General features: G+C 48.3%; 1 protein-coding gene across 1 annotated transcript in view; it reads right to left on the minus strand.

Annotated features, from left to right (window-relative positions):
• REXO1 (RNA exonuclease 1 homolog) overlaps positions 1-26412 on the minus strand; it is a 346277-nt gene that overhangs the window by 287358 nt on the left and 32507 nt on the right. The window contains exon 3 of the mRNA XM_069218223.1: positions 10987-11085. Coding sequence (XP_069074324.1) covers positions 10987-11085 — 99 coding nt within the window. The remainder of the gene's footprint in view (positions 1-10986; positions 11086-26412) is intronic.

Consider the following 26412-nt stretch of genomic DNA (forward strand, 5'->3'; position numbering starts at 1 on the left):
GATGGTGATGACATCACCAAATGGTTCACAGCTTTTGAGAGGGCTTGTGTAACCAGAAAAGTAAACAGATCTCACTGGGGTGCTCTCCTTTGGGAAATGTTCACTGGAAAGTGTAGGGATAGACTCCTCACACTCTCTGGAAAAGATGCAGAATCTTATGACCTCATGAAGGGTACCCTGATTGAGGGCTTTGGATTCTCCACTGAGGAGTATAGAATTAGATTCAGGGGGGCTCAAAAATCCTCGAGCCAGACCTGGGTTGATTTTGTAGACTACTCAGTAAAAACACTAGATGGTTGGTTAACTGGAAATGAAGTGTGTGACTATGTTGGGCTTTATAATTTGTTTATGAAAGAACACATTTTAAGTAACTGCTTCAATGAAAAGTTGCATCAGTATCTGGTAGACCTAGGTCCAATTTCTCCCCAAGAATTGGGAAAGAAGGCAGACCACTGGGTCAAGACTAGGGTAACCAAAACTTCCACTGGGGGTGACCAAAAGAAAGGGGTTACAAAAACTCCCCAGGAGAAAGTGGGTGACACTAGAAACAAAGAAAAAGAGTCCTCTGTAGGCCCCCAAAAACCAGAACAGGTGGGTGGGCCCCAAGACACAACCCAAAACAAAGGTGGGTACCAGGGTAAGAACTGGGATGCCACTAAGGCATGGTGCCACAACTGTAAACAGTCTGGGCACCACACCAAGGACACTTCTTGTCCCAAAAACAAACCCCAGAACAAAATTCCAGGGGTAACCAGTGTAGCCATGGGAAATGACTCCTCAGATGAGGAGGTCTTCATAGCCTTCAACTGGAAACAGGGCCCAACAGGTGAGTTGGAGATTCCAGAGGGAAGTAGACACTTCCACCACCTACTGGTGAATGGAATCCCAACCACTGCCCTGAGAGACACTTGTGCCAGTCACACTATTGTGCATGACAGGCTGGTGCTCTCAAACCAGTACATCCCAGGTGAGACTGCCAGGGTAAGAGTTAGCCTAGACAGGGTCACTAAGAGGCCGGTGGCTTTAGTACCCATAGAAGTGGGTGGCACTCTTAGCTGGAGAAGGGTAGTAGTCAGTACAGACCTCCCCCTTGATTGTCTCCTTGGAAATGACTACCCAGAGGTTAGTCAGAGCCCAAGAGAGGAACTGGTCCAGTGCCAGTCCTCTCCCAAGGATTCTGGAAGTCCTGCCTCTGCAGTAAATGCAAGCAGGCCCCAGAAGAAGAAGAAAAGAAAACAGAGTAGGAAGGGTGGACAACCTTTAGCCAAGGTTACAGCAAGCCAAGGAGATTCTGCTCCAGTAGTGGAGAACTCCAAAAATGGCCCTGATAAAGTCCAACCTGACCCACAAGAAGTCCTGGCTAGTCAGGCAACTGTTAAACCTGAGTGGGTGGCTCCTCAGCTAACAGAAGAAAGAGGGGAAGAAGGGTGTTTACTACAAGATGTGGTAACCCCCCACTCTAATACAGCAGACAGGCAACCTGAACCCAAAGAGGCCTGTAACTTAGCCCCTTCCCATTTAGGTGAAGAGCTAAAGGTGTGGTTCTGGGCACTGACAGCTGTCAGTGGCCTCTGCTGGGTGTTAGCCTTTATGGCTGCACTATCCTTAGCATGGTGGTCTGACCCCATGCCAAATAGCAAGTTAGGCCCCCTGACCCTATTGGTCATGGTGGGGTTACTCCAGCTCTGGGTAACCTCTCTGGGTAAGCTAGGGGTAACCCTGGCCAAGATAAGATTAGCAGAGGTGGATACCTCTAAGACCAAAATAGAAAGAATGGGTGGAGACATTGAAGAGGCAGACAAGAGGCAATTCAGACTAGGTCCTATCACTGTGGAAGTAGGTCAGTTCCCCAAAGGGAATGACCTGAACAGAAGGATGTAAGGCAGAGTAGGCCCTGCAACTAACCAGCCTATTTCTCCTACTCTTCCTCGCCTGACAGACTAGGAAGACTCTCCCAGCTTGGGCTGAGTCTCCTGGCCTGTGGGCTGGGGGGGGCTTGTGTAAAGAAATGGCTCCCTGTTGCAGTTACCCCCCACTTTTTGCCGGATACTGATGCTGACTTGACTGAGAAGAGTGCTGGGACCCTGCTAACCAGGCCCCAGCACCAGTGTTCCTTCACCTAAAATGTACCATTGTATCCACAATTGGCACACCCTGGCATCCAGATAAGTCCCTTGTAACTGGTACTTCTAGTACCAAGGGCCCTGATGCCAAGGAAGATCTCTAAGGGCTGCAGCATGTCTTATGCCACCCTGGAGACCTCTCACTCAGCACAGACACACTGCTTGCCAGCTTGTGTGTGCTAGTGAGGACAAAACGAGTAAGTCGACATGGCACTCCCCTCAGGGTGCCATGCCAGCCTCTCACTGCCTATGCAGTATAGGTAAGACACCCCTCTAGCAGGCCTTACAGCCCTAAGGCAGGGTGCACTATACCATAGGTGAGGGTACCAGTGCATGAGCATGGTACCCCTACAGGGTCTAAACAAAACCTTAGACATTGTAAGTGCAGGGTAGCCATAAGAGTATATGGTCTGGGAGTCTGTCAAACACGAACTCCACAGCACCATAATGGCTACACTGAAAACTGGGAAGTTTGGTATCAAACTTCTCAGCACAATAAATGCACACTGATGCCAGTGTACATTTTATTGCAAAATACACCCCAGAGGGCACCTTAGAGGTGCCCCCTGAAACTTAACCGACTGTCTGTGTAGGCTGACTAGTTCCAGCAGCCTGCCACACCAGAGACCTGTTGCTGGCCCCATGGGGAGAGTGCCTTTGTCACTCTGAGGCCAGTAACAAAGCCTGCACTGGGTGGAGATGCTAACACCTCCCCCAGGCAGGAGCTGTGACACCTGGCGGTGAGCCTCAAAGGCTCACCCCTTTGTCACAGCCCAGCAGGGCACTCCAGCTTAGAAGAGTTGCCCGCCCCCTCCGGCCACGGCCCCCACTTTTGGCGGCAAGGCTGGAGGGAACAAAGAAAGCAACAAGGAGGAGTCACTGGCCAGTCAGGACAGCCCCTAAGGTGTCCTGAGCTGAGGTGACTCTGACTTTTAGAAATCCTCCATCTTGCAGATGGAGGATTCCCCCAATAGGGTTAGGATTGTGACCCCCTCCCCTTGGGAGGAGGCACAAAGAGGGTGTACCCACCCTCAGGGCTAGTAGCCATTGGCTACTAACCCCCCAGACCTAAATACGCCCTTAAATTTAGTATTTAAGGGCTACCCTGAACCCTAGAAAATTAGATTCCTGCAACTACAAGAAGAAGGACTGCCCAGCTGAAAACCCCTGCAGCGGAAGACCAGAAGACGACAACTGCCTTGGCTCCAGAAACTCACCGGCCTGTCCCCTGCCTTCCAAAGATCCTGCTCCAGCGACGCCTTCCGAAGGGACCAGCGACCTCGACATCCTCTGAGGACTGCCCCTGCTTCGAAAAGACAAGAAACTCCCGAGGACAGCGGACCTGCTCCAAGAAAAGCTGCAACTTTGTTTCCAGCAGCTTTAAAGAACCCTGCAAGCTCCCCGCAAGAAGCGTGAGACTTGCAACACTGCACCCGGCGACCCCGACTCGGCTGGTGGCGATCCAACACCTCAGGAGGGACCCCAGGACTACTCTGATACTGTGAGTACCAAAACCTGTCCCCCCTGAGCCCCCACAGCGCCGCCTGCAGAGGGAATCCCGAGGCTTCCCCTGACCGCGACTCTTTGAACCTAAAGTCCCGACGCCTGGGAGAGACCCTGCACCCGCAGCCCCCAGGACCTGAAGGACCGGACTTTCACTGGAGAAGTGACCCCCAGGAGTCCCTCTCCCTTGCCCAAGTGGAGGTTTCCCCGAGGAATCCCCCCCTTGCCTGCCTGCAGCGCTGAAGAGATCCCGAGATCTCTCATAGACTAACATTGCGAACCCGACGCTTGTTTCTACACTGCACCCGGCCGCCCCCGCGCCGCTGAGGGTGAAATTTCTGTGTGGACTTGTGTCCCCCCCGGTGCCCTACAAAACCCCCCTGGTCTGCCCTCCGAAGACGCGGGCACTTACCTGCAAGCAGACCGGAACCGGGGCACCCCCTTCTCTCCATTCTAGCCTATGCGTTTTGGGCACCACTTTGAACTCTGCACCTGACCGGCCCTGAGCTGCTGGTGTGGTGACTTTGGGGTGGCTCTGAACCCCCAACGGTGGGCTACCTTGGACCAAGAACTAAGCCCTGTAAGTGTCTTACTTACCTGGTTAACCTAACAAATACTTACCTCCCCTAGGAACTGTGAAAATTGCACTAAGTGTCCACTTTTAAAACAGCTATTTGTCAATAACTTGAAAAGTATACATGCAATTTTGATGATTTGAAGTTCCTAAAGTACTTACCTGCAATACCTTTCGAATGAGATATTACATGTAGAATTTGAACCTGTGGTTCTTAAAATAAACTAAGAAAAGATATTTTTCTATATAAAAACCTATTGGCTGGATTTGTCTCTGAGTGTGTGTACCTCATTTATTGTCTATGTGTATGTACAACAAATGCTTAACACTACTCCTTGGATAAGCCTACTGCTCGACCACACTACCACAAAATAGAGCATAAGTATTATCTATTTTTACCACTATTTTACCTCTAAGGGGAACCCTTGGACTCTGTGCATGCTATTCCTTACTTTGAAATAGCACATACAGAGCCAACTTCCTACAGGTACTCTTGACGATTTACAGGACTAATCTGAGACTTAAGGTGCACTTTTGGGCAAGGGTCAGGACCACACCAACAGGTCACTCTGGATGCCACTGGGACGGCTGTGTGCAGAGATGCAGTACAGCATTGGGCGCCCAATGTATTTCAATGGAGATCAGTCTCCGTGGATAAAGGCTGCAGGTCCCTCTAGGAGGCCAGTTGAGGTCAACCAACAGGTAGGTGCACCTTTGCTCCTCTAATCCACGGGACAGGGGCGACGGGTGCAGAGGTATCCTTTGGTGTCAGGTTTCTGTGTCCAGGAACATGCAGGATTGAGGAGTCCTGTGGTCTGAGGCTGCCGGCATTGTTGGAGAGTCCAGGAGCGGTGAAACCACAATGGACTCGAGATCAGGAGAGGTGGGGAACTTTGTTGACTTCAACTCAGGCCAGAGGCGACAGCTGCAGTGGTTGTTGTAGGTGTTTGGTTTCTCTCACCACAGAAGAGAGGGGGCCTGCGTGCAGAGGCTGCAGGCGGCTTCAGGAGTCCAGGAGGGGTGAAATCAAAATGGACTTGGACTCTAGTGAACCTTGTTGGCATCGGTAGTCCACTTCATCCCAGGTGGGGGATGGCAGGTGCACTGGTGACTTCAAGTGTCTGTTTTATGCAGTTTCGTAGGCTTCAGAAAACTTTTTGGGGAGGATTTTGGAGAACGGGCAGTGCTTAATTTGTGCTTGCTGTTTCTGGTGCAGAGCACAGGCACTTTTTATTTTTTTAGGGCCAGCGCTGCTTATTCTGCCTCAAGTATTTACTGTAAGCAAAAGACACATATGAGAAAGACGGAGGAAAAGAAAAACTGAAAAGCGTCAGAAAGGGGAAAAACAGGAAGCTGCAAGAGAGAACTGAAGGAGCAGGGAGAGGTTGTAAATGGATTAATGAGGCCTAAGAGGGCTTCAGGATTACGCTGCCTCAGTATTTCGTGCTTGCATGTTTAATCGCAGCAGCCATGTGTTTAAGAGGACAGTTTTGAGCACCGGCACGTTTTAATTACAAATAAAGCACTGAGAACAGGTCTGCTGTTCATGGGAGGTCTTGAGTCTTTATTGAAGGCAGGGAGTCCTCTGGGTTTCTGGAGTCTCAGCTGCAGGACGGTTGCAAGGGCAAGGTCAGTGGAGCAGAGATGCCGGGTCGGGTGTAGAAGGAGTCTCGTCTATTGAGGTATTTTGGTCCGGTGTTGTGCAGTGCTTTGTGAGTGTGGGTGAGGATTCAAAAGAATAGAATAATTATGAAAAATTTGATGATCTCTTTCACTGGGGAGGCTCAGCATTAAAAAGTTTGCAAACCACTGTCTTAGTCAGTCAGAATCTGCTTCTCTGGTGTCAGGTGCTCTCCTAAATACTGAATTTAGGGGTGTTAGGAAAGTGTAGGGTAGAAGCCAATAGGCTGACCCGTGGGGTCACTATGACCCCTATATGACCACTTCCTGTGGGAAATTGACATAACCCTGTCCCAGAATTCCTAAGTATGTCATCACCAAGATGGCTACTTCAGAAAAAACGTGCCCACCTCGCAGTAGTACTGTCCTCTCACCCCTGTAACACCCCTAAATCTGGTATTTCAGGCACCCCTGAACCTTGCTCTTCAGGTTCCTGGCAATCTGACAAAAGGAGGACTTAAGAGCTGCACCAGCAGAGAAGACTCCAGATGACAAATGACTTGGGCCCCAACACTACCGGCCTGTTTACAGCTTCAAGTATCCTGCTGCCAGAAGACACCTCTTCATGCAGGAGCAGCGACCTCTACAACCCCCCCCCCCCCCCCAGGACTGCCTGCCTATCCAAGGACCAATATCTCCCGAGGACAGTGGCCCTGTCCACAAAGAAACCTCCAAGAAGGACCAAGACCACCCCGGATCCATGAGTCCTGCCCACTCTGCACCTGACGCCCACTGCCCGTGTCCAGGAGGCCCATCATTCCAGAGAAGGTCCAGAGGCAATTCCGACCTAGAGTCCCCCCGGGAAGACCTCTCCTGACCAACACGACAAAGCCTGCAACCTAAATCCAGAGGACCCTCCTGACCACAACTAGCTCTGGTTAAGATTTCCTGTCAATCAATCAGGAATTTGTAAAGCGCACTAATCACTCGTGAGGGTCTCAAGGCACTGAGTGGGGGAGGGGGTGCTGCTACTGCTCAAACAGCCAGGTCTTGAGAAGCTTCCTGAAGGTAAGGCGGTCTTTGGTCTGGCACAGGTGGGTGGAAGATTGTTCCACGTTTTGGCGGGGAGGTGCAAGAATGATCTACTGTCGGTTGTACTTCTGCGGACGCATGGCATGGTTGCGAGGTCGGCGTGTAGGAGAAGTATTCCGCTCCGGTGTTGTTGTACAGTGCTTTGTGAGCGTGGGTGAGGAGTTTGAAGGTGATTCTCTTGTTGACTGGGAGCCACTGCAGGTTTGTCAGGTGGTCTGTGATTTGGCAGTGGATGTCCAGGATGAGGCGTGCGGAGGCGTTCTGGATGCATTGCAGCCTCTTCTGGAGTTTGGCCGTGGTTCCTGCGTAGAGGGCATTGCCGTAATCCAGCTTCCTGCTTACGAGGGCTTGGGTGACTGTTCTTCTGGTTTCGGTGGGTATCCTTTTGTAGATCTTTTGGAGCATGAGGAGGGTGTTGAATCAGGAGGAGGAGATGGCGTTGACTTGCTGAGTCATGGATAGTGAGGGGTCCAAGATGAATCATAGGTTGCATGCTTGGTCGGTGTGAGTCGGAGTGGTGTCACCTAAAGCTACCCCTGCAACCCCCTGGCCTTGAGGAACCCAACTAACAGTTCAGCAAAGTCCAGTGGGCTCTCTACTCACCTGTCCGGCAGTTGGCTTTCTTCAGTCTACTCCCTGGACCCACACCTGCAGCATCCTTGTGACCCCTGGGGTTCTCACTGAAAAGCGTTGGGTGCCCGATGCTGTGTTGGCACCCTGCACAAGGCTGCCCCAGTGCCGCTGAGGGTTTGTGTTTGGTGCAGACCTGTGGCTCCCTTGTTGCTACTCTAAACCCCCCAGGTCTGTGCCCGAAAGTTGTAGGTGCTTAACTGCAAGTTGCTACTTTCTAAACGCCCCCATTGCGTGCAGTGTTAAGGGACATGGCGCACAGCCTGTGAGCCATTTTGTGTTTTCAGTTTTGTCTGCACCAAGATACGCAGCCTGCAGTGGCAGCCTGTCATGTGCTTAGTGAGGAGTCCCTTAGCGTGGCACAATTCGCGCTGCAGCCCTTAGGGAACCTCTTTAGTACGCCAGGCCGTAGGTACCAGGGGTACCATTTACTAGAGACTTACAGAGGTGCTAAAGGTTTTGCCAATTAGAGAAACAACTGGGCAGTTTTAGGAAAGAGATCTGGCACTGGCGATCTCGTTAACAGGAACCCAGTGCACTTTCAGTAAAAATTACATCAGATACCAGCCAAAAAGTGGGGGTAACCATGTCAAAAAGGTGCACTTTCCTACAGTACTAATAGACATAATGACTAAAGTCACTGTGTGATTTATGTTACTGAGGTAACATGGCAAGGTCTGACAGTTACTATTATTTGCCCCATCAAGGAACTGACCTAGACCAGGTTAAACAGAATGTAGTTGGTAATAGTACTGTAAAGTAATTGCCATAGGAGAACTCTTTGTTGCAAGATTTGTATCGGACCATTTGTGTTAGATAATCTGAGTCAGCAATTCTCATTTCCGTAGTGTTAACTGTTTAGGCTGCAGGGTAGCAGCAAAATAATTGAGTATGGTGTGCTATCCTATTATAGCATAGGGCTAGCTGGATAACAATGCATGGTAGGTGATGCTTGGACAGCCAGCAAAAGGCTCTTAAGGAGCACCTAGAATTCAGAAAAAGAAAATACTGCTTTACAATTTCAAACATTATCATAATTACATGACGAGCACTAAAAGGAGGTATACTGTGCAAAGAGTCCAGGGTTCCCTTACCAGTGGGCAGAGGCTTGCTCTAGCAATCCCAAGGTGCTGTCTTAGAGGGTAGTGTGGTCGAGCAACCTTAGGCTGAGAGGAGTGCAAGACATTTGCAAATACACACAGTCAGTAACAGACACACAACTCAACAGGGAGATCCAAACCAATTTATAAAAAAAATAACAAGTAGCTTTCTGTATGTTTTGGCACCAGAATCAATTTGGTCAATTAAGTACGTTTTGCGAGAATTTTTTTTACAGTTTAGAAAAGGCGACACTTAGTGCAGTTCTTAAAAGCCCCAATGTTATCGTATGGAGGGAAAACAAATACGGCAAACAGGTACAGTACAGCGACTTATGGGGACCAATCTCATGAACTTAAGTTAAGTATGGGGCAAGTGTCAAGGACACACCAATAGGTCACACCAGGGGGCAATTGGGGCGGCCGGGCACAGAGGTATGGTACAGCATCTGGTGCCCATTGTTAGTCAATGGGGATCGGTCCAGTTACATAGGCAGCAGGTTAGAACTTGGGGGTCCAGTCAGGGTGAGCCAGTAAGAGGGTTCTCAAGGATGTAGGGATACCAGTTGTCTTCGCCTCTGTACAGGGTGCCCAAGTGCAGAGGATTCTTAGACTGACGAGTATCTGTCACTGGTGGAGTTCGTAGTGGAGGGTGCCTACAGAAACAGGATGCAGGTGTAGACTGGGGGACCGGTCTGGATGAACCAACAACTGGGCTCAAGTCTCATAACCCTGGGGGGGCACAGACACCAGTGAACCTCTTCTCCTAGGTCCGGGGCATCCGGATGCAGAGGTGCAGTGGACCGTAGAGTTGCTGTCACTGGAGGCAGTCACGGTTGAGTGGGGCCTGCACAAAGAGAATGCCGGCGATGGTGTGAAGGTCGCAGTGGGGAAACGTACAAAGGACTTTGTCTCTGGAGAGGCTGGGGAGCACGCTGGCACTGTTGGCTCCCTTCGACTTGGGCTAGGGTGCACAGGTGAAGTGGTGCTGTCCGGCGTTTGTTTTGGCAGCCCAGAGTCCTCTTCAGGTTTTCTGCAAAGGTGCAGGGAAGCAGCTCCAGATCTACATAAGCAGATGGGGTTCTTTGAAGCTCCCTGCCTTGGTATGCAAATTCACAGGTCATCCTGTTAGGAGGGAATACTAACACCCCTGCCAGAGCAGGCTTTGTTTCCATCTGCCTGAGCGCACAGGCTCTCACCCCTAGGGGTCAGAAACATGTCTGGTGGTGGCAGGCCAGCTAGAAATGGTCAGCCAGCACACGGGTAACTGGTAGGTTTTTCAGGGGGCACCTCTGAGGTGCCATGTGTGCTTGTATTAATAAATCCATCACTGGCATCAGTGAGGGTTAATTAATATGAGATGTTTGATACCAAACCTCCCTATTTTCAATGGAGCCATCATGTAGCTTGGGAACTCTTATTGACCAGTGTCCACAACATGACTTAAAATGGCTCACTCACTATGTCCGAGTATCGAGAAAGTCACAGCAGGGGCATATTTGCTCTTACAGATATGTCTTCACATGTAATATAATGCACCCTGCTTTAGGGCTACAAGGCCTGCTGTAGGGGAGACTTACATATATTGCATGCAGTGTTAGGGGACATGGCACACAGGCTGTGTGCCATGCTGCGTTTTCACTTTTAGCTGCACCAAGACATGCAGCCTTCAATGGCAGTCTGTATATGTTAGGTGAGGGGTTCCTGAGGGTGGCATAATACATGCTGTAGCCCTTGGGGACCCTCTTTGGTACCCATACCCGAGGATCCATGGGTGCCATAGGTATGGCCAATTCGGTAACAATTACACAGTTTTAGGAAAAGAGATCTGACATGGGGGACAGCAGGAACCCAGTGCACTTTCAGTCAAAACTGCATCTCATTCCAGGCAAAAGAGGGGGTAGAGGTGACCAAGACAAAAAGGAACACTTCTTCAGTGCACATGTACCACCGATGGGGGTTTCTGGTATGGTGGTAACTGTACAAGTATTTAGAACAGTACATAGCCTCAGACTAGGTAAGGTTTATATGGAGTAAGAAAATTCACCTTTGCATGATGATCTAATATTAAGCTACCTAGAGCATGGTAAATAAAACAAAAAACTACACAGTGAGCGTTAAAAGGTTATAAATGGAGGGTCAGAAGTGTAAAAAGCAAATTGAAGAAATTAAAAACAAGAACAATGGTGGTAGGCACGTGACAAACATCAGCAGGGTATGCAAGAGCCACTTGTCACTCCCAATTAAGTTTTCAAAAGATATTTTGGCCACAAATTAAAACAAACCTGGTCACTTCTTGTTTCCAACACTAAAACAACTGGTTGTATTTCATAACTCCCTCACTTACATTTCCAGAATTTCCCAGGTGCGAAATTCTCCTTTTCTGACCGGGAAGGAAGCTGCTAGAGGATTCAGTCTGGTCTTCACTGTTCACTTCTTTAGGCGGCTGTAAGAGAAACAAGAATTCTTAAAAAAGCATTGCAAAATATAGGTCTGGCATGTATTTAGAGTTCCAACTTAAAAGCCTTCTGCAGGATAAAAACAAAATCACTTTCTGCTACATTGCATCCTAGGAATAATTTAAAGTTTGATGCTTCATTGTACTTTTGTGATGAAAAAAGGCACTTGTGTTGCAATTCAGCCAATCTGATAGAGACTTCTAGTTGCAGATTCCTTACAGTAGAATTTTCTCCCAGGCGTCAGTCTGGATCTGGAGATTTTTCTTTGAGCAATACCCTTGTGTGTCAGTAGGTTGCATTGGTAGACTCTGCGGACATAATTGGCGTCAGTCACTGATGACGTTGGGGGTAGTAAATAAACGTTGCCACAGCACAGTGATGTAAGTTCTTTTCTTTCCACACCATGCACTGATCTGGAGAGAGCTACCCTGGTGTCTTTCTGACCGAGAACGACCGTTTTGTCAAGTTTTTTGGTAAGTTTTAGGTGCGTCAAGATGTCCCCGAAGACCAGTTTCAAGCTTGCCAAGACTGTCACCGCATGACATTGGTGATGGATTCACATCGGTCTGTCTGTGGAGTTTGGAGCGCGACCACGACCCGAAGTCACACTCCCAGTGCCGGCCAATCACCCGAAGGCCTTGAGGGAGCAGTCCTTCAAGCCCATGGCAGCTCAGCAATCGACTACCCGTAGTTTCCGGTCTCGCGCGAGAGGAAGGTCTCAATACTGCTTGCGAAGCCACCACCATTCATCTTTCGGGCACAGGTAAGAAGAAGAAGTCGAAGCAGTCCTGTCACCCTTCGACTTCACCCTGCCGCTCGGCTGATGCGACGCGGGAGGAGCATCGACACTCGAGGCCTCTGTCTTCGGAGCCTTCTTCTGGGTCCGCTAAGCACTTCCCCGACTTTCTGGGAGCCAGAGCGACCCCTGCCCAATTAAAGGAGTTTTATGAAGCTATGCACCTAATTTTTGGGCAGGCTGACCTTCGGGCCAAAAGAGTTCGGTCGGGCGGGGGGGTCTTCAGGTTCTGCACCAGCAGCTTCGGCTCCAGCCACCGAAGTCCCCACAGGATCCTCACAGACACCTGTCGTGCCACTGAGACCTTCCCCGGCGCCGGTTTGATTGTCGACACTCCCGATGTCGGTGGTGCCCACCATCGACGTCGACCCAACCCTCATCCCAGACAACTCAGTCAGAACGGCGTCGGACGATGCCACCTCGGTCTTCGATGGGCATACTCACCCCAGGTCGGATTTGGACCCTTTTCCTTATGGGTACAATTTTGGGGGAGGTTTGGAGGAGTTCCTGGATCCTCATGAATACCATGATGACCCTAATTTGGACTGGGCACAGGAGGTGGGCGAGGCCAGTGGCCTGGACACTTCTCCAGATCCTGGCATGAGGTCTCCTCCTACCGTGGCTACGGGAGAGGGAGCGACTTATTCTAATGTGGTCAGTAGAGCGTCTGAGGTCCTTGCCTCAAGCAGCCCACTGTAATGTCAGGTCAATTCTCCTGACGGAGGTGCTAAAGCCAGGGATTTCCACATCTGAGCCCCTTCTGCCATTCAATGACGCCCTCACCGATGTCCTCTTGGGTACTTGATCCAAACCCAACACAGGGGCTCCTGTGAAGAGGACTATAGCACACTGCCAGGTTCATTCCCTTCCGCACCCCCAGAAAGGGAATCAAAAAGACAAGAACAATTTGGGAAGAAGATGTTTTCTTCCTCCAGTCTCCTGCCGCGGTCTGTGAACTCCACATGCCTTTTGGGCAGCGATACCCACTCTCTGTGGGATACGTCCACGCAAGTTCTGCCGCAGATACTGGAGGAGGCCAGTGCTATTGTCTCCCAAGCTGCACGGAGGAGAGATGCAGCGAAGTTCACGATCCGATGTGAGCTGGACACAACAGACTCCCCGGGCAGATCGGTTGCTACAACAGAGGCCTTGAGGAGCCACACCTCGTTGCGTACTTCTGGTTTTTCGGGGCCTGTCCAACAGTCTCTTATGGACATGCCCTATGATGCCTCCCGTCCCTTTGGAGACAAAGAGGACTTGGCCTTGGAGAGATTGAAGGACTCCCGGGCTACAGATCAGTTCCTTAGCCTTTCCGCTGCCCCTCACGTGCAACAGTCCTCCTTTCAACCCTTTCGTGGCCACAGAAGGGGCTCCGTGTCACGTCCCCAACCCAGCCACTGTGCCACCCATGCTGTTCAGCCGCTGCATGGCCAGGGACGTGGAATCCCACATGGTCATCGGACAGGGAATCAGAGGTCTGCCCAGTCCAGCCCTGCCCCCGCTGCAGCCTCCAAACCCTCCTAGTCTGTCCCCTCACTCTGATCCAGTTGACAGCAGGATTAGCCATCACCTGCTCCACTGGAAATCCATCACTACGGACAGGTGGGTTTGGCAAATAGTTCGAAAAGGGCTACTCCCTCCCCTTCGAATCGGCCCCACCAGCCATGCCTCCATCAGCCAGCCATCTTCTGAAGGATCATTTGCCACTTCTCCGCAAGGAAGTCGCGGCTCTCTTGGTCAAGGGAGCCGTAGAGAAGGTCCCTGTGCCAGAAGTAGGTTGTGGTTGTTATTCCCGCTACTTGCTGGTGCCGAAAAAGGACAAGGGCTTATGTTCTATCCTAGAACTTCGGGACCTCAATTACGTCCTCAAGAAGGAGAAATGTAAAATGCTCACCCTGGCTCCGGTCGTGTCTGCCTTAGACCAAGGAGACTGGGTGGCAGCAGTTGACTTGCAGGATTCTTATTTCCGTATTGCCATCCTGGCTGCCCACAGACGTTACATGCGATTTGTGGTAGGTCACGAGCACTTTACCTTGCTGCCCTTCGGCCTTACTAGCGCCCGTCGGGTGTTCACGAAAATGATGGCGGTGGTTGCGGCTCATCTGCGTAGGTTGGGGATTTCAGTCTTCCCCTACATCGACGACTGGCTGTTGAAGACGGTCTCGCCCCAGAAAGTCGTCTTCACCTTCAGACTACAACGAGCCTCCTGCACACGCTGGGGTTCACTATCAATGTACCGAAGTCACACCTGACTCCCTCTCAGGTGACTGAGGCTGCAGGGCCTCATGTCCTCCTGCTAGTAACACATGCCAGATTGCATATGCGGGCCCTGCAGTGGGATTTGAAGTTCCAGTGGGCGCAGCGTAACTTTGGGGTTGGGACAGCCACATGGGAGAGGCGGAGATCAGGGGCCTCTGGTCTCCGGCGGAGTCTGGGCTCCATTTAAATCTTCTGCAGCTCGGGCGATCAGGCTTGCATTGATGAGCATTTCTTCCCTCTCTCAAAGGGAAAGTAGTGCAAGTGTTCACTGACAACACTACTCCCAGGTGGTACTGCAACAAACAGGGCAGGGTAGGGTCCTGGACCCTTTGTCAGGAGGCACTATGCCTCTGGACATGGCTGGAACATCAGGGCATTACCTTGGTGGATGAACATCTGGCGTGCTCTCTGAAAGCCAGAGCGGACAAACTCAGCCATCGATGCACAGTCGATCATGTATGGCGTCTCCATCCGCAGGTGGCGCAAGGTCTCTTTCAGCAGTGGGGTGAGCCTTGGTTAGATCTGTTCGCCTCTGCAGAGAACGCGCAATGTCAGCTGTTTTGCGCGTTGGTGTTTCCAAGGCGCCACTCACTCGGGCACGCTTTTCGCCTCGAGTGGAACTCCGGCCTCCTTTACGCCTTTCGGTCTATACCATTTCTGCCCAGAGTTCTCCAGAGGATCAGGAACGACCGGGCCCAAGTTTTCTTGGTGGCTCCGGACTGGGCACGGAGAGAGTATGGCATCCAGAGCTATTGCGTCTGGCCACTGATCCTCCACTCAGACTGCCTCTTCAGGCAACAACAGAGGATGATTCTCCACCCGAACATCTCCAATCTCCGCCTTCATGCGTGGAGGTTAAGCAGAGGCAGTTGACGACTTTTGACCTTCCACCCGAAGTCTGCGATGTTATCTTGGCAGCCAGGCATCCCTCCACCAAAATGGTATATGTCTGTCATCGGCATAAATGTGTGGAATGGTGTACCAACAAATCTGTTGATCCCCTCTCTGCTCCTCTGAGGTTCTTTTGTTCATTCTTTCTTTGGCCCAGCAGGGCTCTGTTTTGGGCACCCTTAAGGGGTATTTATCGATTACTTCTGCCTTGCTTAGGCTACCTGATCAGCCCTCACTCTTTAAATCTCAGATTGTCAATCGATTCCTTAAAGGTCTCACCCATTTATTTCCTCCCACTCCATTTACCATGCCTCAGTGGGACTTCAATCTTGTCTGTACTCCCTTTGAGCCGATGCACAATTGCCCTTTACATCTCCTCACTTTCAAAAGTCTTTCTTGTTGTCATCACTTCTGCTTGCAGAGGGAGTGAGATTCAAGCTTTCTTCAAAGCCTCCAATCTGGTCTGCGCACCCTGACAAAGCTGTGTTTCGCAGTAAGGCTTCCTTCCTTTGCAAGGTTGTTACGCCTTTTAATGTAGGCCAGTCCATCATCTTGCCTACTTTTTATGCACACCCACATCCTTCTCATGAGGAGGAGACCCCCAACCATCTGGATCCAAAAAGAGCATTGGCGTTCTATCCGAATCAAACTAAAGATTTCCGGGTGGATGATCAACTCTTTGTCTGGTATGTGGGTGCGAAGAAAGGGAAGGCAGTGCAAAAACATACCATCTCTCGATGGATACTTCTTTGCATCAAGATGTGCTATGCTTTGGCCAAGAACCTACCCCCCCTCCGAGTGCTTGCGCGCTCATTCCACCAGAGAAACTGCTGCTTCCACTGCATTAGCACGTGGAGTTCCTGTCCTGGATATCTGACAGATGGTTAAGTGGGCATCCATGCAAACGTCTGCTAAACATTACTGCCTAGACATGTCTGTCGGGACGACTACTTTAGTCACTCAGTCCTACAGGACTTTCTAGAATGATCTTGGTTCGCAGCCCACTTCCGACGATGGCACTGCTTGTGTATCTATTCTAAGGTAAGGAACCTGCAACTAGAAGTCTCTATCAGATGCACAAGTTACTTACCTTCGGTAACAAAATATCTGGTTGTGATGCAATCAAGTTGCAGATTTCTTACCGACCCACCCATTCTCCCCACTTGCAAACTGATTTCTATGGACAGGGATTCCCCCTACAGGTTCTTAGCTCTGGCGCACCAATCTGAGTGTTCTTAGCGGCTCTGCGCTTTGGCGTGGACAGTCGTTAAAAGAAACTGACGAGACTGCGCTAAGGCAGCGTCTATGTACTATTCCTGACGTCATCAAGGCGACCACGAGGCCAACGACACCCATGGAGTCGACCAACGTCACCTTCCGATGCACAAGGGTATTGCTCGAAGAAAAATCACCGGATCCAGTCTGACACCTGGGGAAAAATTCTAAGGTAAGGAATCTGCAACTAGAATATGTCTCTAACAGATATTTTGTTACAGAAAGTAATTAACTTTTACTTCCATACCATAGTAAATGAGACTTTAAACTGCTTATGGTATGAGATAAGAGAAGGACTTCAGGGCAAAACCAAATTCCACTGTATGTACATTTTAAATAACTGGCAACAGTAAGTAGAACAGGGAGCTACACAGTCAAGCCAGAAAGAAAGAAAAAAAAAGAAAAAAAGAAAAAAGACTAGACAGGTGTGCCCTTCAGTCAAACTGGAGGTGCAATAAAAGATCCCTTCAAATCTTGTGCTTGAATGTCACATTTGCTCTGTGTTCACAGACAGATCAAAAGTCATCTGTCTTACAATTAACCTTCCTTCTGAACTGCACTGACCTCCTGGTCAACATCTGCTGCCCTCTGGTTGCTGCTGCCTCTGCCTTTTGCAGAGACAAACAGAGTCTCCTGAATTTGTTTGAGGCCCTCCTCCACCCGCAGGCTCATCCCTGTGCCTCATCCCTGTTGGTCTAGAGTCCATCACAAGTAAGTATCTCTTTCACTTTGCTTTTTCTGACTATTTTGATTTTTTTCTCGTTTCTCCTTTATTCCTTTTTCCTTTCTCCCCTCTTTCCTCTGCCCCCCCTGTGAAGAACCTTTCCTGCCCTCCCACCTGACAGCTCCCCCCCACTCCCCCTCTTAATGGTACTGCAGCACCAGGAACCCTAGATCTCTGTCAAACCACCCCCTGGACTGCCTCCCTTACAACTCAGAGACCCTCCTCAACACTGGACGTCTCAGCAACTGATGCACCATCTCCCCCAAGGACACCCATGGTCCTTTCACATGCAGGAACTGCAACTTCAGCACCAACCTCAACAAGCTGAATCTACTCCCAGCACACAAAAATACAATAACCCCATCAACTGCCTGCTCCTGAACATCCCCTCCCTCCACAAACACGCCAACCAACTCTGGGACTTGATCGACACTGCCCGACCAGACATCGGCTTTTTTACCGAGACCAGGACCCCACCTTGGATCCAGTCATCACCATTCCCGACGGTTACAGCATCCTAAGGAGGGACCAGCCCTCCTGCCCTGGCGGAAGACTCACCAGAGTCCTCGCTACATGTCAAAGCTGTCCCAGAAGAACACTGCACCACCATGGAACACCTTCACTTCCTGGTCCACTCCAACCACGACTCCTCCATCTGCGGCACTCTGGTGTACAGACCACCCGGCCCCCGCCCAGCTTTCACAGACGTTGTAGACATCGCTACCCCCCCCCCAACCCCCCCAGGTCCTGGCGTCAGTCGACTACCTCCTCCTCGACAACCTGAATTTCCACCTCAAGGACCACACGTCCCAAACACCAACGCTCCACTCCACAGCCTTGCAACCCTCGGCCTCAAACAGCTGATCTCCGCACCCACACACATCGCTGGACACACACTGAACCCCATCTTCACCTTAAGCAACCGGATGACCAGATACTATCTCCACCCCAGACTGGACCAACCACCGATGCATAAGCTTCACAATCACCGCACCCAGCAGCCGCACCAGTACCTCCAGGTCCAACCCACAGGAAATGGAACAAAATCACCAATGACCACCTCACCTCATCGCTCGCCAAAACCCTTCCTCCTCCCTCCGACAACGCCAAAACAGCAGCAAGCAATTTCAACGCATGGATCACAGAATACGTGGACACTCTAGCCCCTCTCCGCCTGACATCGGCCAAAACACGTACTCAAGAAAGTCAGCTGGTTCACCACCGAACTCCAAGAATGAAAGCGTACCGGCAGACGTTTACAGAAAAAAATGGAGGAACAGTCAAACCAGCGAAGATCTAGTCGCATTCAGAGCCACAACTGCCGCCCACCGACAAAAAATCAAGAATGCTAGGAAGAATGCACTCCGGGAGCGCATTAACTCCTCCACACACAACTCTAAGGAAATCTTCTCAGTCATCAACGAGTTCACAGACCTCTCCCCCCCTCTACCGAAGCCACCAGCATTCCCCCATCACAGGACCTCTGTGACAAACTCACCTTCTTTTTCCACTAAAAGATCCTGGACATCTACAACAGATTCCTCCTGGAAAATTCTGGCACTGGAACCTGTGACCAACGCATCTCTCCAGAACCCACCCAGACCATCCACAGTTGGCCCACGCTCACCACAGAAGAAATAGACAACATGAAAAGCACCCACTCCAGAGCCCCCTTGGACCACATTTACATCAGAGCCAGCGCATCCATCGCCCTGAGCTCCGGAACTCAGTAACTGCTCCCTCAACACGGTCACCTTCCACGAGGACTCGAAATAATGCCCTCTCCTGAAGATACCTTTGGCTGACCCATCAGAACTAAAGAATTTGCGGCCCATCTCGCTGCTACCCTACCCTGCCAAAATACTAGAGAAAGCAATCAATGCACAACTACGGAATTTCATCAAGGCCAACAACTCCCTGGACAGCTCCAAGTCTGGCTTCAGCAGCAACCACAGCACGGAAACAGCCCTCTTGGCAGGCACCAACATCAGATTACTTTAAGACCGCGGCCACACCGCAGCACTCATACTCTTTGAGCTCTCAGCAGCATTCAACACGGTCTCACACAGCTCTCTGCGCACCAGACTCCACGACATAGGAATCCACGGAAGAGCCCTGGAATGGATCCACTCCCTCCTCTCCGGGAGGGCGCAGAGGGTCAGACTCCCGCTCTACAATCCCAGACCCACAGGAATCAACTACAGAGTCCCCCAAGGATCCTCACTGATTCACACACTGTTCAAGGCCCCTCTCGCTGCCATCGTCAGAAGCCACGGTACGAACATCGTGTCATATGCCAATGACACTCAACTCATCATTTCTCTCACCGAAGACCCGGACTTGGCCAAAAGGAACTTCCACTCAGGAATAGAAGCCATCACCACCTGGATGAGAGAAAGCTGCCTCAAGATTAACTCTGAAAGTCACCCACGCCTTAGTCAGTAGCAAGCTTGACTACGGCACTGCCCTCTACGCCAGCACCTCAACAAAGAACATCAAAAAACTAGAACTCATCCAGAACGCCGCTGCCAGACTCATTCGGGACCTCCCTTGCCGAGCACACATATCCCAAAACCTGAGGACCCTCCATTGGCTACCGGTCGAATCATCTTCAAGCTTCCCACCCACACGTACAAGGCCATACACAACGCAGGGCCAGCCTACCTGAACCACTGCGGCTCCTTCCACCCCCGCCAGATTCCTCCACTCCGCCCAGATGGCCCTGGCCACCATCCATTGCATCCGCAAAACCACCGTCGGAACTACACCTACATTGCAGCGAAGAGCTGGAACAACCTCCCCCTGTACCTCAGGCAAAGCCTGTCGCTCACCATTTTCAGGAAGAACCTCAAGATGTGGCTCATCGGATGTGACCTTCACAGGTGAGTAGCCCCGCTTTACAAATACTGATTGATTAATTGCCTGCAGAGTTCCATGATTCTGTCTTACCTGCTGTTTAGAGTGTGAAATAAAAGGCTACAGGGTGTCAGATTTTTCCTAACACACAACATTTAAGTCAACTGTGCAAACATTTCAAAATATATATTAGTAGTTGTAAAATACAATTTTCTGTATTTCTGTGTGGTAAAAAAATATTTTAATAGGATGAAACAAATCAGAATACTTTACGGGTTTATGTGCAAAGAACATGTTTTCTGAAGCCACAGATTAATAGACTATATAGTTTTATCATTAACTCTGCAAGTTAGCGGAAAGGTTTTTGGACATTTATTGGAAATTACCTGTGTGTAGATGACAGTATGCTATCACATCATTGGTTAGTAATATATATATTTTTTAAAGTTAATGATTAAACAAACTGAGAAACACTCCTGCCCCAACGGCAATGCTATTAGTAAACTAAAAGCAAGTCATGAGCCATGTGTCCCCTATATGTGGGATACATGCAGCAAACTTTAGTCTACTTAATTAGACAAAAGAGGTTTTTGTGTACTGCAGAAATATTGAGCTCCCATATTTGAAGGTATAATATGTGAGAATGAAGAAAAAGGAGACTCTGTAAACTATTTGCCTAGGATCATATAATTTGAGTTCCTTTTATGGGTCAAGTACATTACAGTTAGGTAAAGTAGATTATTTAAGTTACTCCACCTGCAGGTCTAGCAACATTTTTATGGTTTTTCAAGGCCTGAAGGGCATAAGAGAAATACCTCAAAGGACCAGCAGTTGATGCAACCTACCTAGATCTTGAACTGTCAAAGCATTACATAGATGCTATCATCACAAAGTATTTCTATAAGGTAGAGCCCCCACGGTGTTAGCTGTTACAAGTATTAATGGGTAGTCAATGGTAGGCAATTTTATACACAATAAAGTAATCTAGGTACTTAATGAAATATACTTTTTTATATTATCAAAAAGACATACAATGTGACAAAATAAAATGTTCTATGTCACTCAGAGTCCAAAGTAAATTGTTTTGTAATCATTCAATTTTTTTTTTTTTTTAATTCTTTATATAGTATGTGAGTCGTGTTTTCCATTCAAACAGACTGTATTCCTATCAATAATTAGAGCCTGTATCACAACGCAATGTTATACTAGTACAGCCAACATGTATTTTCTCTGCTACCTCAGGGCATGAGAATACGTTTACCAGACCAACCACATTTCTGAGCTTCTCAGTCATAAAAGTCTAGAGTAGTTGTCCAGTCAATATCAAGTAATTAACCTTCATAAGTTGGCACCCGAATTAAAAAATGGTTCCCCATATCACAAACGCTACTTCACAAGTTTGGTCGACCGTGTCAGCTGACAACACGGATTGAAAACTGCTACGTGAGATGGGCTATCTACTGTTAACTCAAAAAAGAGGAATTTGAAAATTGCATCATCATGACTGGACCCAGACTTATGCTGGAGGCTGCATGAAGGATGCCACATCTTACTTCAACATTAATTTCATAGATGTTGCTGAAAAAAGAAAAACAGACTGAAGAACTCTATAGATCTGAAACATCAAACAGAAACTGGGTAATAGATGATGTGCAAAGGGGCATTTGATTGCTAGTGAGATTGGGCTTTGTCTACCCGCTCCCATGTCTTTTCTTTCATTTCCATTTTTCAAAACAGTCCATGAAGTTGATTTCCAACAAGGTCATTTTACACTAATCAGCCAACTATTCACTATTTCTGCCAGTCTGAGACAGGCCCCACACTATTTTCTAATCTTCTACTGTAATCTTCCATGGTGTACCCACTCATGATCAAGTTGTTTGCCACTACACCTGAGCGGACTATCATATTACCACATACATCTATTTTCACAGATAATTAAACAAAAAAACAAAAAACAAAAAAACACCAGGGACCACACACCCATCCCATATTGGGCAAAGCAGAGTGCAACGCCTGTACCACATTCTTTTGGCCCAATTGCAAAATCCCTGGTGTCAGGTGGACTTTCTACATTTCCCGGGGTAGATATTTGAGGCAACCTCTCAATTGGGAGAAATCTCCTACCTGTCCCCAGGGAGAAAGACACTAATGCCACTTCTGTAGTACAGTATAGTTCAATGCCAGGTCAGGCCACCCGCGAGGGGAGCATATTGTGGTGAATATCCCTATCCATCCCCCAAGGGGACAGGAAGACTGCCTGTGTCCTTTTGGGGTGGGACTAAGGCAGTCCACACCCATGTACATTTTTTAACAAGATTTCTCAGGTGTCTAGTGGGGGTAATCGCCCAATCTGCAGAAAGACTGATGCTGCATTTTTGGGGTGGGGGCATAGCCATGGTGGACACCCCTACTTTTCTTTAGGTCAAGCCTATGCAGCTTGCATGCACTGTCTCTTGTCATGTTGTAATCTACATCAGTGGGCTTGCACCACTCCCACCTCACGTCCATAACTAATTTGTTCCTTGGCCTGCCTTTCAAGTGCCCTTGATTTTGTAGGTAAATGCTTTACATTTGTCCCGCCTTGAGGCTGCTTTGTTACTGCCTTGGAGACAGACCCTGTTACATGGATTATTGCACAATAGGCCATATACCTTAGTGTGGTGCACTACTTTTTAAGGTGGAGCGCTCCTTCCCTGTTTAAATCTCCTTTTGGGCTTTCAACCACGCCCCTGGTATTTGCATAGCGTGATCGTGCTTGTTTTTGTTCTTTCAATTTATGTAGCAAGAAAAGTAGTGTTAGGAGTTTATAACGCTAATAGCTCTAACTCCAGCAAATGCGAGACCCTTTGCATTGCAAATGCTTGTTTCTTTTGCATCATCGCATGGCTGTATTTTTCTTCCTTGTTTTGGGCATGCCGCTGTTTTTTGTGGTGTCTGCGCACAAAGGCTGCAATCTTTGGGTGGCGGGGTCTTCTTTTTCATTTTAAAAAGATTTTTTTTAAAGGCAGTCAATCAGAGGAGCACTTTACACAAGTATATGAAGTTTCATGTAGCTCGAACTCGATCTGAAGAGCGCTTAACATGAGTAAGTGAAGTTTCATATAGCGCAAACTCGATCTGAGAAGCGCTTTACATGACTACCACTTACGTACAAGTTTAGCTGTTAAAAAATATACAAACTAGAGCATTTAAAACAGAAATCCTCAATGCGACTCTCCTGGCACAGAGAGCTGGTACTACAATATTAACTGCACTTGGGAAGCTCGCCCCACAAAGCTTCGTCGGGCATTTCTTTTTCAAAACATTGTTGCCCATAACTCAGCCTGTGGTGTTCCTGCGACAATGGGACCACCACCAAACTGTTAAAGCACAACATGCTCTTTCTGTCTAGGCCCTCTCTGGTTCCCCATCTAGGTTGGGAGACCCCAAAATACTAACACCTCCCATCATTTGTCTTTTGAAGCTCTCTCATGACTGGAAAGTTTTTTTTTTTTTTTCTACAGCTGGGAGTAGTTTGTGTTTTAAGGACCTTGTTTGTAATAGTACTGCAGTAGGCCTGCTAGACCTGAAAATGTGTAATGGACTTCACCCTCTAGGGGCTACATATATGGTTACACTGCATTACTTTCTGCCATTCTGTTTTCATGTTGCTAGGCCCTCCAGGGTCCGACTATGGTTACATGAAATTTATTTTTATTTTTACAAATGCTATTTTTATTATGGTATCCTCTAGAGGTTGTTCTTAGCATTACAGTCAAGATACTGCAATATTCGCTACACTTGGAAACTCGCCACATAATGCTTTGTGCAGCATTCCTTTTACAAAACCATTTTGCCCATAACTCACTGTGTGGTGGTTCTAGGACAATGGGACCACCATCAAAACGATCAGCACAACATGATCTCTGTCTAGGTCATCTCTGGGTCCCCACATTAGGTTTGTTTTTGGGGGGAGTGTGTGGGGAAGAGGGGGATTGGGGGTGGCAAAATAGTAACCTCTCCCACCATTCAGTGTCTTTTTAAGCTCTCATGGCTGCGACGCCAATAGCTTTAACTCAAACAAATGCAAAACATTACCTTGCAAATGTTTGTGTTGTTTGAGTTTTTTGTAATTTTTTTTTTTATTAATTTCTCTAGTGACCTTTCTACCCCCCACCCTACCCCACAAATGTTGCTGCATTTTGGGAGGTGGAGGTTTGACTATGCCCCCACCCCCTGTACATTTTTTTGTTGTTACAAACTGTCCTCGGTGTCCAGTGGGGCATTCTGTGAGTAATCACCCTATCCTATTATTAACCAATATTAACAGATAATAACTAGCAGCAGCAATGTTAATGAACTGTAAAGGAAAACAACTATATCTAATAACTCAATGTTACTTCCCCTCTACCACAAACAATTGAATTGGGCCCCCTTCCAGCTTTTTGTTTTGCACAACTCCTGTTGCCCCCATTGCTCCTGCCACTCTATTGTTGAATTCCTATTCTCCAGTTTTCCCACTGCTCCCCTGACCATCCCAGTCATAGTCTTTCATTTTTAATCCCCCCCATCCCAAGGGCCGGGCAGCTGTATGTTGCTGCACAGACGTTCCCTTCTTAACAGGTGTTTTTGCACACTTTATTCATTATTTTAAAATTTAGCGATGGAAAACAGATGTCCAACATTGCTAAACTGCAGATAATTTAAAAAAAAATGTTTTAAAAGGAATGGTAAATATGCCATGCTGTATGTCGTAACACAAGCACACAGTTAGGTCATTGTGCTGGGTTGGCTGTAACGTCATGACACACTGGTGAGAACACACTATTGTGTTCCCACCAATGTGTAAGATGAGGCATCCCCAACTCCTCTCCATTTTGTAAAGGAGAAGGAAAAAAAAAAGCTAAACACAAAAAATAAACTTTTCCTTGGTGTCTTTTGGGGCTTTCTGGTACCCACCCTCCTGCCCCATTCCATATTAGAGGTACTCACCCCTTATCCACTTCCTCAGGGTGAGGGAGGCAGAAAGACAATGTTTCAGGGGTGGTGGGAGAAGAACCTAATTTCCCTGCGTTCCAATGGGTAGTTCCCTACTGGGGGGGGAGGGGGAAATCACTCTCCTGTGGTGACCCCCCCCAAGAAGAGATACCAATGGAAAAGTGGAGATTCCCTCCCTCACCCCCCCCCCCCCCTTTTCCAGGAATACATCTCCCAAAGCAATCAGTGCTCGGGGGACTGATATGCCTGAGTACTGATGCAGTGAAAGTAAAACAAGCCCATTGGCTCTTTTCACTTCCACTTGGTGTAATGACGTCAGCTGACTTTACATACAGAGTCATTACAAAAAGCCTTTCCAGCAGCCAGAGGTTACAATAAATAAAGGACTCCCTCTGGTGCAGAGCAGAGAGACCTTTGTACACCTCACCAACGTCGGCCAACAGCCAGCACACACTGAAGGGTGTGAGGAGGCCTCCAACTTATTTGGGCTTAGGCTTTCTCGGACATATACATCCTGATGCAAGACAACTTCAATCTTTAGCTGCATTCTGCTGACATCACCCAGGTCAGATTCTGTTCTGAAACTAATTACAAACATTAACCATCAATTTTAATCTAAAATAGCTGAGTTAATACCGCAGAATTTACCATCTTGATCCCGCCTAAAACTTTATGCAAGAAATTCATTAGTTACCTTCAGGCCCAATTTCAAATGTCTGAAATCAAGGATCAGACTCTTTTCCATTTACAGAGATTACTATTGCATGCAATATGACCCTGGGACTACAATGGATTACCTAGCTCAGAAAACCCACCCACTTCCTCATAGTGTATTTTTAGTCAAAATAAGCTCAATGAGCAAAACATCAGAAATATGAAATCTCACTAGCTAAAATTCAACTTGTACACCATCCTCCCAACTCACCAAACACATAGGTTACCCCTATCTTAAACAAATGAGAACCATGGTTTTGGTATGAGTTTCAAAAAGGCCATACTGGCTACACAGAACATTACTACAATCAGCCAACCCACTGAGGTTTGCACCTTAGTACTTCAGGGAATCTATTAAAATAAAAGGCCAAAGGAATTACCAGAACATGGTAGAAATTGGCACATAATAATCCATTCATCAAACTAACCGTCTGTGCATACATGCCCAAGTGCTAAGGGCCTTGAAATTAACCAATATTAGCAGAGAGTAACTCACTAACAGCAGCAATTTTACTGAACTGTCAAGGAAAACAACTATGTCTAATAACTCAGTTAATTCCCCTGTACCACAAACAATTCTATTGCACCACCTTCCAGCTTTATTTATTTTAATTTTGCCCAATTCTCTGCTGCCCACCTCTAGCTCCTTCCACTCGTAGTGTGGACGTCACACCTCCTCTCATCCTCTGCTCCCCTGACCATCTCGGTCTCTTTCTTCTATTATATTATGGAGGGCCAGGCAGCTGAAATCTGCTGCACACATGTTCCCTTCTTAACAGGTGCATTTGCACGCTTTAGCTCTTGTTTTAAATATATTGG

The sequence above is a fragment of the Pleurodeles waltl genome, chromosome 12, assembly GCF_031143425.1.
Source record: "Pleurodeles waltl isolate 20211129_DDA chromosome 12, aPleWal1.hap1.20221129, whole genome shotgun sequence".
NCBI classification, from domain to species: domain Eukaryota; kingdom Metazoa; phylum Chordata; class Amphibia; order Caudata; family Salamandridae; genus Pleurodeles; species Pleurodeles waltl.